Genomic DNA, 16,135 nt, shown 5'->3' with positions numbered 1-16,135 from the left:
GAACCTCAGTTTATGACGTTATTAACTTGCATCGCTACGTTTAGTGATTTGTGTATCTGTACTTCCAGATCGCTCTGCTCCTCTACCCTATTTAGACACTTATTTCCCGAGGAGTATATGACTTCCTTATTCTTGTAGAAACATAGAAAATAGGTGCAGGATTAGGCCATTCGGCCCTTCGATCCTGCACCACCATTCAATATGATCATGGCTGATCATGCAACTTCAGTACTCCACCCCTGCCTTCTCTCCATACCCCGGATCTCTTTAGCCGTAAGGGCCACATCTAACTCCTTTTTGAATATGTCCAACGAACTAGACTCAACAACTTTCTGTGCCAGAGAATTCCACAGGTTCACATGTCTCTGGGTGAAAAAGTTTCTCCTCATCTTGGTCCTATATAGCTTACCCTTTATCTTTAGACTGTGACCCCTGGTTCTGGACTTCCCCAACATCGGGAACATTCTACCTGCATCTAACCTGTCCACTCTGTCAGAATTTTATAAGTTTCTATGAGATCCCCTCTGATTCTTCTAAATTCCAGTGAGTATAAGCCGAGCCAGTCCAGCCTTTCCTCATATGTCAGTCCTGCCATCCTGGGAATCAGTCTGGTGAACCTTCGCTGCACCCCCTCAATAGCAAGAATGTCCTTCCTTGGATTAGGAGACCAAAACTGGATACAATATTCAAGGTGTGGTCTCACCAAGTCCCTGTCCAACTGCAGTAAGACCTTCCTGTTCCTATACTCAGATCCCCTTGCTATGAAGGCCAGCATGCCATTTGCCTTCTTTTCTGCCTGCTGTACCTGCATGCCTACCTTCAATGACCTGATGTACCATGACACCCAGGTCTCTTTGCACCTCCCCTGTTACTAATCTGTCACCATTCAGATAATCTGCCTTCCTGTTTTTGCCACCAAAGTTGTAAGTGATATTGTAAATGAAAATAGAAAATGGCAGACATGTTGAACAATTACTTTACGTCAGTATTTACAGTAAAGGAAGAGGGTAGCATGCTGGTTGTCCCAAGGACACTAATATTGAATCAATGATGGGGACTCAACAAAATTAACATAAGCACAATAATAATGAAGAAAATAATGGCTCTAAAGAGTGACAAATCCCCAGGACCAGATGGTTTCCACCCCAGGGTTTTAAAAGAAGTAAGTGAGCACATTGTAGATGCCTTAACTATAATCTTCCAAAGTTCTCTCGATTCAGGAACCCTTCCTTTAGATTGGAAACTTGCATGTCACTCCGCTATTTAAGAAAGGTGAGAGGGAGACCAGTTAGACTAACATCTGATGTTGGGAAATTACTAGAGTCTATAATTAAGGATAGAGTAACTGAACACTGAAAATATTCAGCTGATCAGATAGAGCCAGCGTGGATTTGTAAAGGTAGGTCATGCCTGATGAACCTGATGAATTTTTTTGAAGAGGTGACTAAAGTAGTGGACAGGAGAATGTCTATGGATGTTATTGATGTGGACTTCCAGGCATCCGATAAAGAGATTATTAGCTAACGTAGAAGCTCATGCAATTAAAGGCAAATTATTGACCTGTTTCGGAAATTAGCTGAGCAGCAGAAGACAGAGATTAGGGATAATGAACAGTACTCTAACTGGCAGGATACGACTAGTGGTGTGCAGCAGGGATCTGTATTGGGGCCTCAACTATTCACCATTAATGCCTTGGGCGATGGGAGAGAGAGCCACAGATCCAAGTGTGCAAATGACACAAAGATAGGTGGCGTTGTATTTGTATGCTTCCATCTACACTGCTTACAAAGGGATATTAATAGATTAAGTGAATGGGTAAAACTGTGGCAAATGGATTTCAATGTATGCAAGTGTGATGACCTAAAAGGGATAGAGTACTTTCTAAATGGTGAAAAGCTAGAAACAGAGACTTGGGGATGGAAGTACATAGATCATTAAAATGCCGTGGACAGGTGCAAAAAATAATCAGAAAGGCTAATGGAATGCTGGTCTTTATATCTAGAGGATTAGAATACAAGGGGGTAGATGTTATGCTACAGCTATACAAAGCCCTGGTTAAACCACAACTGGAATACTGTGTTCAGTTCTGGGCACCACACCTTTTAGGAAGGATATATTGGCTATGGAGGGAGTGCACTATGGAGGGTTAAATTACGAGGAGAGAAAACTAGGGTTGTATTCTCTGGAATTTAGAAAATTAACGGGTGATTTGATCGACGTTTTCAAGATTATGAAAGGAAACAAATAGGGGAGATAGAGAGAAACTATTTCTGCTAGTTGAGGGGTCTAGGACGAGGCATACATAGCCTAAAAATGCCTTTCAGGAGTGAAATTAGGAAACACTTCTACACGCAAAGGTAGTAGAAGTTTGGAACTCTCTTCCGCAAACATCAATGGATACTAGATCAATTGTTAATTTTAAATCTGAAATTGATAGATTTTTGTTAACCAAAAATGGGGCAAAGGAGTTGGGTCGCAGATTAGCCGTGATCTCATTGAATGGCGGAACAGGCTCGCAGGGCTGAATGGCCTACTCCTGTTCTTGTGTCCCTTCGTTCTTCATACCAAAATGTATTACCTCATACTTATCTATACTGCAAGGTTATCAATGTCTTCCTGTATTTGTTGCAGTCCTCCTCTGTAGTAACTACATCTCCCCCCCCCCCCCCCCCCCCCAAAAAAAGTTTTTGGTGTTCGCAAATTTTGAAATTGTACTTCCGATTCCCGAGTCCAAATTGTTTATGTAAATGCTGGACAACTGCGACGGTGAAGGTTGGCAGACTATTCAACTGTGCAGAACAACAAAGGCCGAGCAGCTGATCAATTCCCTCTGCCGGTCCCAGCCAAGCACACTGACTTCTCGGGGCCATTTGGCAGCTCTTGTATTTTCTTAACCTATTTTCGCCAAAGCAAAAGAATAAACTGCTGACCTCTCGGCAGTGACTGCAGGAAGCAGGAGGTGTGGTTCTGGAATCTGCACTTTGAAACTTAGTTAGGCCAGAGAGCTTCTGACTGTGCGTGTCCGCCTGTGTATCGAACAGTCTCGCGTCTGGGAAAGAAAGGTCATTTTCCCCTATTTGCGGTTACAAACCATGAATTTTTTGTCTCTCTCTTAACTTCTCTCTCTCCCTCTCCCTCCAGCTACCCATTGGCCTTCGTAGCTGCCAAACTGGCCCTGGGAATCCCCCTACCCGACATCAAAAATGCAGTTTCAGGGAAGACCACTGCATGCTTTGAGCCCAGTCTGGATTATATTGTGACCAAGATTCCGCGGTGGGACCTGGACCGTTTCCATGGAGCCTCCCGAGAGATTGGCAGTTCAATGAAGAGTGTTGGGGAGGTGAGTGGGCCGGGCTCCAAATGTTCTTGCACACATGCATTGGATGCCTCCCATTTTCCTACGGCCTTTGTGTATGAAGATCACAAACTTCCATTTCCAGCCCCCTCCCAGGACTGAGGAGCTAACATTTATCCTGTCGTAAAAATACGGTCATGCTAACAAACCAGAAGTTGATTGTGTGACTATATATTTTATTTATAGTTCTATATAAATCCTGTAGAGCTTTTATGTTTCTATATATATATATTTTTTTTTAATTCTGCAGTTTGCGATTTATAGATTTCTGAAAATCTCCCCAATTTAAGGCATGTGCACTGGACATGAAAGGATAACCGGGATCCAGTTTGTGGGTCAGATAATGGTGGTAGGTGAAAATAGCCTGTCTATCTGACTGACTCACTGCTCACCAAGAACCTCTGAAGAGGCTGCCCTGGTTTCAAAGGGCCCAAGTTTCCACACGATAAAAAACGGGCGCCCCTCCGAGCTGGGTGCCCGTTTTTCGCGCCTAAAACGGTGCCTAAAAAAAACCGCGCTATTCTCAAGCGCCCTGCAGCTCCTTGTCTGCCTGGCGCGGCGCCCAGGGGGGCGGAGCCTACACTCGCGCTGATCTTGTAAGTGGGAGGGGGCGGGTACTATTTAAATTAGTTTTTTTCCTGCCGGCAACGCTGCGCGTGCGCGTTGGAGCGTTCGCGCACGTGCAGTGTGAAGGAAACATTGGCTCTCGGCCATTTTTATAGTTCTTTGTAGCTGTTTAATTTTTGAACATTTTTTAATAAAAGCACATTGCCCTTCCATGATCAGCACTGAGGCTTCTTGCAGCAGTGAGAAGGTGCAGAAAGCCTCAAAGTTGAGGCAGCCGTTTCCCTCCCCACCCCCGCCCGCCGTCGGGAACGAACGGAACGGCTCCCCCCCCGCGGGAACGAACGGCCCCCCCCCCCCCCCCCCCCCCCCCAGCGGGAATGAATGGAACGGCTCCCCCCCCCCCGCGGGAACGAACGATGGCTGAAGCACTTTCACACAGGTAGGAAGATGGTTTATTCTTTTCTTTGCTTATAAATGTTTATTCAGATTGGATTTATTTGTATAATATTTGTAGAAGTATAAATAAGGATTTATTATAGAATTTAATGACTTCCCCCCCCTCCCCCCCACCTCGTTCTGGACGCCTAATTTGTAACCTGCGCCTGATTTTTTAATGTGTAGAACAGGTTTTTTCAGTTCTACAAAAATCTTCACTTGCTCCATTCTAAGTTAGTTTGGAGTACGTTTTCACTGTGGAAACTTTGAAATCAGGCGTCAGTGGCCGGACACGCCCCCTTTTGAAGAAAAAATTCTGTTCCAAAGTGGAACTGTTCTACCTGCCTAGGACTGCAGAAAAAAAAATGTGGAGAATTGCGATTTCTAAGATAGTCCGTTCTCCACCAGTTGCTCCTAAAAATCAGGCGCAAATCATGTGGAAACTTGAGCCCAATGAGTGAGCACATCTCTTGGCTCGGGATCTCGATCATCATTGAGTAGAAAGATGAAGCCCTTTGCTTCAACCAATCGCTGTGTATGGAAAGACTTGGTCTGATAGTGGCTCCGATTGGTTCTGTATGTAAACATTGTAACTGTGTAAGACTTGCCACCAGAGGGCGCAACTGTTGGAGGCCCAAGGGTCACTTGCACACCTCATGCAAGGGTGTATAAAAGGTTGTCTGCCATGCTGCCTAGGCACTCTGGAGTTGTATTAAAGAGACTAAGGTCACATCAGTTTTAGCTCACAATACTCAGCCTTGTGGAGTTCTTCCATACTTAACAGGTTCGGTTGCATTCCCCTAAGCGGCATGTTTATGTTTCCCAGGTAATGGCTATTGGCCGCACGTTTGAGGAGAGTTTCCAGAAGGCCCTGAGAATGTGTCACCCATCCGTGGAAGGCTTTGTGGCTCGTCTCCCAATGAAGAAATCGTGGTCTGATGATTTTGATCTGCAGAAAGATCTGGCTGTTCCTTCTATCCACCGGATCTACTCCTTGGCAAAGGTAATGACCTCTTACTGAAGCACAGTCACTGGTTGGTCTGGTGGTTCTGCCCCACTCTTTCTTGGAGGGATGTTGACAGTTTTTCTTTTTGCCCTCCATTACCGAGTTATGGTGCCTCAAAGTCAGGGACACTATGGTGGTAATTTTCCAACTTGGTGCCCCCAGGAGAGCCACAGCTGTCTTGACGTGCACTGCTCCCGAGGAACGACAGTTTTAAAAAAAATTTATTTATTCGTTGCCAATCTTTCCAATTCTTTGTCAGATCATCTTGTCAGATTACAAACGCCAGAAGTCACCTTGCACACATCAAGGATCACTCTGCGCCAATGCTCTTAGCCAAAAGGCCTAGAGCCACTGCACCGTTCCTGGAAGTACTGCAATACCAGGTTCGTGCCATGGAGGTGGGTGTGTGCCCCCCACCCACCTCCGTGGAGGTGGATGGGTCAAGCCACCCCACCCACCTCAGGCCTAAATATTTACAGCTGGTCAATCACGGAGCCGGAATGTTGCATTATCTTAAAATTGGAGCTGGGCTGTTCAGGGGTGATGTCAGGAAGCACTGCTTCACACTTAAGTAGTGGAAATCTGGAACTCTCCCCTGAAAAGCTGTTGAGGCTGGGGGGGTCAATTAAAGGTTTTTGTTATGCAAGAGCATTAATGGTTACGGAACCAAGGTGGGCAGATGGCGTTAAGATGCAGATCAGTCATGTTCCAAATGAATGGTGGAACAGGCTGGAGAGGCTGAATGGCCTCGTCCCATTCCTATAAACGGTTGAGGCTATGGGATTACCTCGTGAAGCCCGGGTCTAGATTTGCTCCATTGACCTGCGAGCTGCTGCTTTGTCCAGTGTGAAAAGGACTGGGGGGGTGAGTGAGGCTCAGGAGATGCAGCTCGGTGTATTGGAAGAAGCATTATACTTGTGGAGGCATGATATGGAGGAGCTTGTGGAGCCATGAATCATATCCTTCGATAGCAAATAGAAATGGTGTGTTTCAGCATGTGTAAATGAAAACTGGTCTATGTGAATGTTAAACAAAACAACAACAAATTGTATTTATATAGTGCCTTTAATGTAGTAAAACATCCTAAGGAGCTTCACAGGAGTGTTATAAGACAAAAAAAGATTGATACCGAGCCACAAATGAAGAAATTACAGCAGGTAACCAAAACCTTGGTCAAAGAGGTATGTTTTAGGGAGCGTCTTAAAGGAGGAAAGAGAGGCGGAGAGGCTTAGGGTCTTGTTTTGTTTTAAAACAGTCCTGTAAAGTGTTTTGGGACATTTTACTATGTTGAAGGCGCTATATAAATACAAGTTGTTGTTGTTGTAAGGATGGAGTTAACCATGAGCCAATGTAGGTCAGTGAGCACAGGGGCGATGGGTGAACGGGACTTGGTGCGAGTTAGGACACGGACTGCCGAGTTTTGGATGACCTCAAATTTACATAGGGTAGAATGTGGGAGACGGGCAATGTTACGGAGGTGAAAGTAGGCGGTTTTAGTTATGCTGCGAATATGTGGCCGGAAGCACTCTGTTCTGTCCCTTAGCCAATTTTGCATCCACGCTGCCACTGTACCTTTGTCGGGATTTCCTGCTATCTAACTAACTGAAGTTTTGATGATGCAGTCTCTCTATGGGCAGAATAAGCAGCTTATTCAGATCTGACTGCCAGACAGAAGGATTTGTGTTTGAGGTTACTTTGTAAAGGCTGCATCCAAACCATTAAAGGCGCAATGACCTCCTTTTCCTGCCCCACCTTGAAGAGCAATGATGCCTGTGGTTTATGTGCTGCCAAAACTTAGTGGCACATGTTCTGAAGCAGGAGCTGCAGAATATCAGCTTTAAACACACTTTTTTTTTTCACCACCAGTCGTGTACCTGTACTTCTCTTACTGTAGTGCATTTAGTGTCAGCTTGCTTCGTATTGGCACTCCATCACTGCTCACCACACGCCTGGTTGGTGGCAGCAGAGGCCAGTTTCTGTTTTCATATTGTGCTATAGCTAAGGTGATCTCAGAGGCTATATTCAGCTTCACCATACTGCCATACGCTGTCACAATCTATTCTGGTTGGGATGACAGGGTGGATAAAGAGGAACCAGTGGATGGTATTTGGACTTCCAGAAGGTATTTGACAAGGTGCCACATAAAAGGTTACTACACAAAAAAAAGTTCACGAGGTTGGGGGTAATATATTAGCATGGATAGAGGATTGGCTAACTAACAGAAAACAGAGTTGGGATAAATGTTTCATTCTCTGGTTGGCAACCAGTAACTAATGGGGTGCTGCAGGGATCAGTGCTGGGACCCCAACTATTTACAATCTATATTAATGACTTGGAAGAAAGGACTGAGTGTAACGTAGCCAAGTTTGCTGGCGATACAAAGATGGGAGGAAAAGCAATGTGCGAGGAGGACACAAAAAATCTGTAAAAGGACATAGACAGGCTAAGTGAGTGGGCAAAAATTTGGCAGATGGAATATAATGTTGGAAAGTGTGAGGTCATGCACTTTGGCAGAAAAAATCAATGAGCAAGTTATTATTTAAATAGAGAAAGATTGCAAAGTGCTGCAGTACAGCGGGACCTGGGGATGATTGTGCAGGTACAGCAAGTGATCAGGAAGGCCAATGGTATCTTGGCCTTTATTGCAAAGGCGATGGAGTATAAAAGCAGCAAAGTCTTGCTACAGTTATATAAGGTATTGGTGAGGCCACACCTGGAATACTGTGTGCAGTTTTGGTTTCCATATTTATGAAAAGATATACTTACTTTGGAGGCAGTTCAGAAAAGATACACTCGGTTGATTCCGGAGATGAGGGGGTTGACATATGAGGAAAGGTTGAGGAGGTTGGGCCTCTACTCATTGGAGTTCAGAAGAATGAGAGGTGATCTTATCGAAACGTATAAGATTATGAGGGGGCTTGACAAGGTGGATGCAGAGAGGGAGACATGATCTTGGAATAAGGGGCTGCCCATTTAAAACTGAGATGAGGAGAAATTTCTTCTAAGGGTTGTAAATCTGTGGAATTCGTTGCCTCAGAGAGCTGTGGAAGCTGGGACATTGAATAAATTTAAGACAGAAATAGACAGTTTCTTAAATGATGAGGGGATAAGGGGTTATGGGGAGCGGGCGGGGAAGTGGAGCTGAGTCCATGATCAGATCAGCCATGATCTTATTGAATGGCGGAGCAGGCTCGAGAGGCCGTATGGCCTACTCCTGTTACTATTTCTTGTGTTCTTCTGTTATGACATCATTCTGACTGACCCCCCCCCCCCCCCCCCACACCCCATCTCCACAACGTTGACTATGCTGTTAAACGTTTTCACCGTGTGTGCTGGAGAGGCTGGCATGGCTGGTGTGCTCTGTAGGTGTCCCATATAATCTTTCCTACTGCAAAATAGGTTATTGATGGGTTTGTGATTTGCCTGAATGAAGGAGCCTGGATTTCTGCATGAATGATCTTTGCAGAGGATGAATTCATTGTGTTGGGACTTTTTTTAAGTAAGCTATCTATATTCCAAACAAATCCAGCAGTCTCGCTCTGCATTTTTACAGGAGCATAGTTTTTTGACTTTGCCAGACAGCAGACCTGCCATAAATCTATCAATGTTGAAAATTCGATCCCCAGATTTCTCTAGACTCCCGCTGTAACTGACAGGAGTCCAGCAGAAGCTTTCAGAAAAAGGTCAGGTATGGTTGTGCCATCTCTTGCTAACTGGTCTGCAGTTTCTGGTCTGGCATTTCCAGGGTTGGAGCCGGGGTGGGGAGACGCAGCTATTACTTGAGGTTGACAAGCCAACAGGGCTAAGGATAACTCCTGCTGCACAATAATGGATGTTTTTTAAAAAAAAAGAAGTTCAAACTGGCCATTCTATTGGCAGCCCTTTCAAGGACCACCGATTTGGCTGCCAAGCACCTGAAGAAACTGACCACAGCCTGCATGGCACCCACTGAGGTCACGCACAATCCAATTTTGCAAAGGGGGCCAGAAAAGGGTGTTGAGTTCTTTGTAAAGAGGGGGCCTAAAGTTTGCTTCAGATGCACATCAGCCTTTACCAATATGGCTGTCTGGAATGAGCAGGCACACTCTGCCTGCCATGTTGGACTTTAAGCCCTGTTTTACGCCTGCAAAAAAGTGCATTGCGTTGCAATTTCTAGGCCAATACATTTAGGAGGGTTAGAAAAAATCCAAAAGGAAGCAGAGTGGCAATATTGGTTAGAGCGAATACAGGCAGTACAGAGGGTTAATGGAAAAGGAGACAGACAGTCGGCCAGTATGGCTGGGACTCGGAAAATAATAAAAGGGCTTGTTGAATTAGTAAGGGCGTATTGCAGACCTCCAATGAGAGGGAATGGAAATGGAAATCTGCAGTTAGCAAGGTGAGTAGGAATAACAAAATAATTATTCTGAAAGATTTTAATTATCTACTTCTTGCTTGGGGCAGCAAGGGAGTAACTGGAGAGAAGATGGTGGAATTCCTAAAATGTGTTTCAGATTCCTTCTGGAGCAGTTTCTTGGTTCGTCTACAGCAGGTAGAGGTGTTGCTAGATCTGGTTTCAGAACATAAGAAATGGGAGCAGAAGTAGGCCATTTGGCCCCTCAAGCAATTTAATAAGATCATGGCTGATCTGATCATGGACTCAGCTCCACTTCCCTATCCACTTCCCATAACCCTTTATTTCCTTATCGCTCAAAAATCTGTCTATCTCCGCCTTAAATATATTCAATGACCCAGCTTCCATAGCTCTCGGGGACAGAGAATTCCATAGATTTTCAAACCTCTGAGAAGAAATTCCTCCTCATCTCAGTTTTAAATGGCCGGCCCCTTATTCTGAGACTGTGTGCCCCAGTTTTAGTTTTCCCTATGAATGGAAATATCCCCTCTGCACCCACCTTGTCGAGCCCCCTCATTATCTTATATGTTTTGATAAGATCACCTCTCATTCTTCTGAACACTAGTAAGGCCCAACCTACTCAGCCTATCTTCATAAGACAACCGCCTCATCTCCGGAATCAACCTAGTGAACTTGCTCTGAACAGCCTCCAATGCAAGTATATCCTTCCTTAAATATGGAGACCAAAATTTTATGCAGTACTCTAGGTATGGCCTCACCAATACCCTGTACAGTTGTAGCAGGACTTCCCTGCTTTTATACTCTATCCCGTTGCAATAAAGACCAACAATCCATTTGCCTTCTTGATTACTTGCTGTACCTGCATACTAACTTTTTGTGTTTCATGCACAAGAACCCCCAGGTCCCTCTGTACTGCAGCACTGAGCAATTTTTCTCCATTTAAATTATAATTTGCTTTCCTATTTTTCTGCCAAAGTGGATAACCTCACATTTTCCCACATTATACTCCAGCTGTCAAATTTATGCCCACTCACTTAGCCTGTCTGTAAAGCTTTGCAGATTTTTTTGGTGTCCTCTTCACAATTTGCTTTCCCACCCATCTTAGTATCATCAGCAAACTTGGCTACATTACACTCGGTCCCTTCATCCAAGTCATTAATATAGATTGTAAATAGTTGAGGCCCCAGCACCAATCTTTGCAGTACCCACTAGTTACTGTTTGCCAACCGGAAAATGACTCATTTATCCTGACTTTGTTTTCTGTTAGTTAGCCAATCCTCTATCCATGCTAATATATTACCCCCAACCCTGTGAACTTTGACCTTGTGCAGTAACCTTTTACATGACACCTTACCGAAAGCCTTCTGGAAATCCAAGTGCACCACATCCACTGGTTCCCCTTTATCCACCCTGCTCGTTACATCCTCAAAGAACTCCAACAAGTTTGTCAAACATGATTTCACTTTCATAAAACCATGCTGACTGATTGAATTATGCTTTTCCAAATGTCCCGCTTCCTTAATAATGGACTCCAGCATTTTCCCAATGACAGATGTTATGTTAACTGGTCTATAGTTTCCTGCTTTTTGTCTGCCTCCTTTTTTAAATAGGGACATTACATTTGCAGTTTTCCACTCCGCTGGGACCGTCCCAGAATCCAGGGAATTTTGGTAGATTACAACCAATGCATTCACTATCTCTGCAGCCACTTCTTTTAAGACCCGAGGATGTAAGCCATCAGGTCCAGGGGACTTGTCTGCCTTTAGTCCCATTATTTTACCGAGTACTACTTACATGTAGTGAAATAGATCAAGTAGGTGAGTAAAATGTGGGTGATGACCTTGGGAGTAATGACCACAATATGATGGGGTTTAAGATTCAACAAGAAAGGAAACCAATCAATCGAAAAACTATAACATCAGGTTGGATTAAGGCAGATGAGCGAATCGAGCTCAGCGAGGTGAGAGGAGAAATTGGAACCCAGGACAATAGAGCAAGTGGGATGGTTATTTTTTGTTGAAGAAAGGAGATCGCAAAGCTACAGAATATGTATATTCCATTGAAAAAAAGTAGGAGACTAGTAGTTTCTGGATGCCAGAGGTTAGAAACGAATTAGAATTAAAGAGGGCCTATGAGGAATATAAGAATAATACTGAAAAAAGTAAAGGAGAGGCTACAAGGGCATTCTGGGGGGAGAGGCTGAACAGCCAGTGGTCGTGGTCCATATTGGCACCAATAACAGAGGTAGAAAGAGGGATGAGGGTCCTGTAGGCAGAGTTTAGGGAGCTAGGAGTGAGATTAAAAATCAAGACCTCAAGGTAGTAATCTCTGGATTACTCCTGGTGCCACGTGCTAGTGAGTACAGAAATAGGAGGGTAGGACAGATGAATGTGTGGCTGGAAGGATGGTGCAGAAGGGAAGTCTTTAGATTCCTGTGGCAGCATTGGGACCATTTCTGGGGGATGTGGGACCTGTATAAGCTTGGACGGGTTGCACCTCAACAGAGCCGGGACCAATATCTTCGCGGGGGGGGAATTTGCTGGTGCTGTTGGGAAGGGTTTAAACTAGCTTGGCCAGGGGATGGGAACCTCAATAGATTCAGTAAGGAGGGAAGCAAAGCTGGAAATTGGAAAGCAAAAAAGTAGAAAGTGAGTTTGGAAGACAGGAAACGAGGGCTAGAAAATAGACAAGAGGGGAGTTTGACAGTGCTAAATGGTAGAGGGATGTGATCGGGCCCAGGAGAGTCTTGAGTTTGGGGCCAGGGGCCCAGGGGCAGCACGGGCCAGTCCACACTGCGCGCTATGTGTGTGCACTAGGTCTGTGCAACAGAGCAGGTCTCCAGTCATCTTGGATAACCCTTGCCACTAGATCAAGACTGAGCTCTGTCAAGCCCATGTGGTGGCTGGTGTGCAACGGCCACCACACATTTAAAAAAAAAAAAAAACATCCAAGCACAGGCATCTTCCACGCTTCAGGATGTAGTTCGGGACCTGGAATATTAGGTCCTTCATTGAAACACCAGTGAACTCATCCCTGTTTGGCGTGGAAGCAAGCCATCCTCATTTTGAGGGACTGCCTATGATGATGATGATTACTTCAATGCAAGGAGCATAGGGAATAAGACCTATGAGCTGAGAGCACAGATAGACACTTGGGAGTAAGATATTGTAGCTATTACTGAGACATGACTAGCTAACATAGAAACATAGAAATTTACAGTGCAGAAGGAGGCTATTTCGGCCCATCGTGTCTGCGCCGGATACAAGATTTTCAGACGGGATAGAGAGGGAGGTGAAAAAGGAAGGGGGTGGGGTCGCAGTATCGATTAAAGAAACATTTACAACTGTGAGGAGGAATGATATGTTGGAAGGATCATGAAATGAGGCCAAATGGGTCAAATTGAAGAATAAAAAAGGGGAGATCACACTGCTGGGGGTGTACTATAGACCCCCAAAACAGACAGAGGGAGATTGAAGAACAAATATTTAGGCAAATTTCTGAGCAGTACAAACTACAGGGCAGTAATAGTAAAGGGGTTTTCAACTACCCTATTATTAACTGGGATAAAATTAGTGTGAAAGATAGAGATAATGCAGAATTCCAAAATGCATTCAGGAGAATTTGTTTAGCCAGTATGTAACGAGCTCAACAAGGTAAGGGGTGGTTCTGGACTTAGTTTTAGGGAATGAAGCTGGGCAAGTGGAAAGGGGTATCAGTGGGAGAGCATTTTGGTGCTAGTGATCATAATTCAGTTAGATTTAGGGTAGTTATGAAAAAGTACAAAGATAGACCAGGAATAAAAGTTCTGAATTGGGGAAAAGCCAATTTTGATAAGCTGAGAGGTGATTTAGCCATAGTGGACTGGAAACAGCTACTTTGGTTCTGTCTTCACAAATGAAGACACAAACAACCTTCAGGAAATACTAGGGGACCGAGGGTCTAGGGAGAAGGAGGAACTGAAGGATATCCTTATTAGTCAGGAAATTGTGTTAGGGAAATTGATGGGATTGAAGGCCGATAAATCCCCAGGGCCTGATAGTCTGCATCCCAGAGTACTTAAGGAAGTGGCCCTAGAAATAGTGCATGCATTGGTAATTTTCGAACATTCTATAGACTCTGGATCTGTTCTATGGATTGGAGGGAAGCTAATGTAACCCCACTTTTTAAAAAAGGAGGGTGATAGAAAACAGGGAATTAGACCGGTTAGCCTGACATCGGTAGTGGGGAAAATGTTGGAATCAATTATTAAGGACGTAATAGCAGCGCATTTGGAAAGCAGTGACAGGATCGGTCCAAGTCAGCATGGATTTATGAAAGGGAAATCATGCTAGACAAATCTTCTGGAATTTTTTGAGGATGTAACGAGTAGAGTGGACAAGGGAGGACCAGTGGATGTGATGTATTTGGACTTTCAAAAGGCTTTTGACAAGTTTCCACACACGAGATGAGTGCGCAAAATTAAAGCACGTGGTATTGAGGGTAATGTATTGACGTGGATAGAGAACTGGTTGGCAGACAGGAAGCAAAGAGTAGGAATAAACGGGTCCTTTCCAGAATGGCAGGCAGTGACTAGTGGGGTACCGCAAGGTTCAGTGCTGGGCCCCAGCTATTTACAATATACATGAATGATTTCGACGAAGAAATTGAATGTAATATCCTCAAGTTTGCAGATGACACTAAGCTGAGTGGCAGTATGAGCTGTGAGGAGGACGCTAAGAGGCTGCAGGGTGACTTGGACAGGTTAGTTGAGTGGTCAAAAATGCATGGCAGATGCAGTATAATGTAGATAAATGTGAGGTTATCCACTTTGGTGGCAAAAACACGGAGGCAGAATATTATCTGAATGGTGACAGATTAGGAAAAGGGGAGGTGCAACGAGACCTGGGTGTCATTGTACATCAGTCATTGAAAGTTGGCCTGCAGGTACAGCAGGAAGTGAAGAAGGCAAATGGCATGTTTGCCTTCATAGCGAGAGGACTTGAGTATAGGGGCAGGGAGGTCTTACTGCAGTTGTACAGGGCCTTGGTGAGGCCACAGCTTGAATATTGTGTGCAGTTTTGGTCTCCTAATCTGAGGAAAGACATTCATGCTATTGAGGGAGTGCAGCGAAGGTTCACCAGTCTGATTCCCGGGATGGCAGGACTGACATATGAAGAAAGGCTGGATCGACTAGGCTTATATTCACTGGAGTTTAGAAGAATGAGAGGGGATCTCATAGAAACGCATAAAATTCTGACATGATTGGACAGGTTAGATGCAGGAAGAATGTTCCCGATGTTGGGGAAGTTCAGAACCAGGGGTCACAGTCTAAGGATAAGGGGTAAGCCATTTAGGACCGAGATGAGGAGAAACTCCTTCACTCAAAGAATTGTGATCCTGTGGAATTCTCCACCACAGAAAGTTGTTGAGGCCAGTTCGTTAGATATATTCAAAAGGGAGTTAGATGTGGCCCTTCATCATCATCATAGGCAGTCCCTCAGGGTCGAGGATGACCCGCCTCCACACCATAAACGAGTACCCAGGTGACTGATGAACCCAACGGCTAAAGGGATCAAGCGGTATGGAGAGAAAGCAGGAAAGGGGTATGAAGGAATGATCAACCATGATCATATTGAATGGTGGTGCAGACTCGAAGGGCTGAATGGCCTACTCCTGCACCTATTTTCTATGTTGAAGGTAAATCAGTGTCAGAGAGGCATTCAAGGAGGCGATGCAGAGGGTTCGGAGCAAGTATGTTCCCTTAAAGAAAAAGGGTGGGACATCCAAATCTAGAGCCCCGTGGATGTCGAGCGACATACAGGGAAGGATATGAAATTCAAGAGGAGTATAGAAAGTGCAGGTGTGAAATTAAAAAGGAAATTAGGAAAGCAAAAAGAGAGCATAATAACATTTTGGAAAGTAAAATCAAGGAAAACCCCAAAATGTTTTACAAATACAAGAGGATAACTAAAGAACGAGTGGGGCCTATTCGAGACCATAAAGGTAATCTGTGTGTGGAGACGCAAGACGTGGGCATGGTTCTGAATGAATACTTTGCGTCTGTTTTCACAAAAGAGCGGGGCAATGCAGACATTGCAATCGGGGAGGAGCAATGTGAAATGTTAGATGAAATAAACAGTGAGAGAGGAAGTATTGAGGGGTTTTGCAGCTTTTTAAGTGGATAAATCCCCAGGCCTGAATTAAATGTATCCCAGGTTGTTGAAGCAAAACGTAAATAGCAAAGGCTCTGACCATCATTTTCCAATCTTCTCTGACTGCAAGTGTGATGTCGGAGGACTGGAGGACTGCTAACGTGGTACCTTTGTTTAATAAGGGAGAAAGGGATAGACCAAGTAATTACAGGCCAGTCAGCCTAACCTCAGTAGTGGGAAAATTATTGGAAAACATTCTGAGGGATAGGATAAATCTTCATTTAGAA

The 16,135-nt window shown here is 44.5% G+C and overlaps 1 protein-coding gene across 2 annotated transcripts in view; it reads left to right on the top strand.

The window, feature by feature from the left end:
• The window catches only part of cps1 (carbamoyl-phosphate synthase 1, mitochondrial), a 217,824-nt gene that overhangs the window by 90,446 nt on the left and 111,243 nt on the right, over positions 1–16,135 (top strand). For both annotated transcript variants that reach the window (XM_070876254.1, XM_070876252.1), the window contains exons 19-20: positions 3,142–3,340; positions 5,184–5,360. In XM_070876254.1, coding sequence (XP_070732355.1) covers positions 3,142–3,340; positions 5,184–5,360 — 376 coding nt within the window. The remainder of the gene's footprint in view (positions 1–3,141; positions 3,341–5,183; positions 5,361–16,135) is intronic.

This window comes from Pristiophorus japonicus, chromosome 3 (genome assembly GCF_044704955.1).
Source record: "Pristiophorus japonicus isolate sPriJap1 chromosome 3, sPriJap1.hap1, whole genome shotgun sequence".
NCBI classification, from domain to species: domain Eukaryota; kingdom Metazoa; phylum Chordata; class Chondrichthyes; family Pristiophoridae; genus Pristiophorus; species Pristiophorus japonicus.
This window is presented reverse-complemented; position numbering and strand designations above follow the sequence as displayed.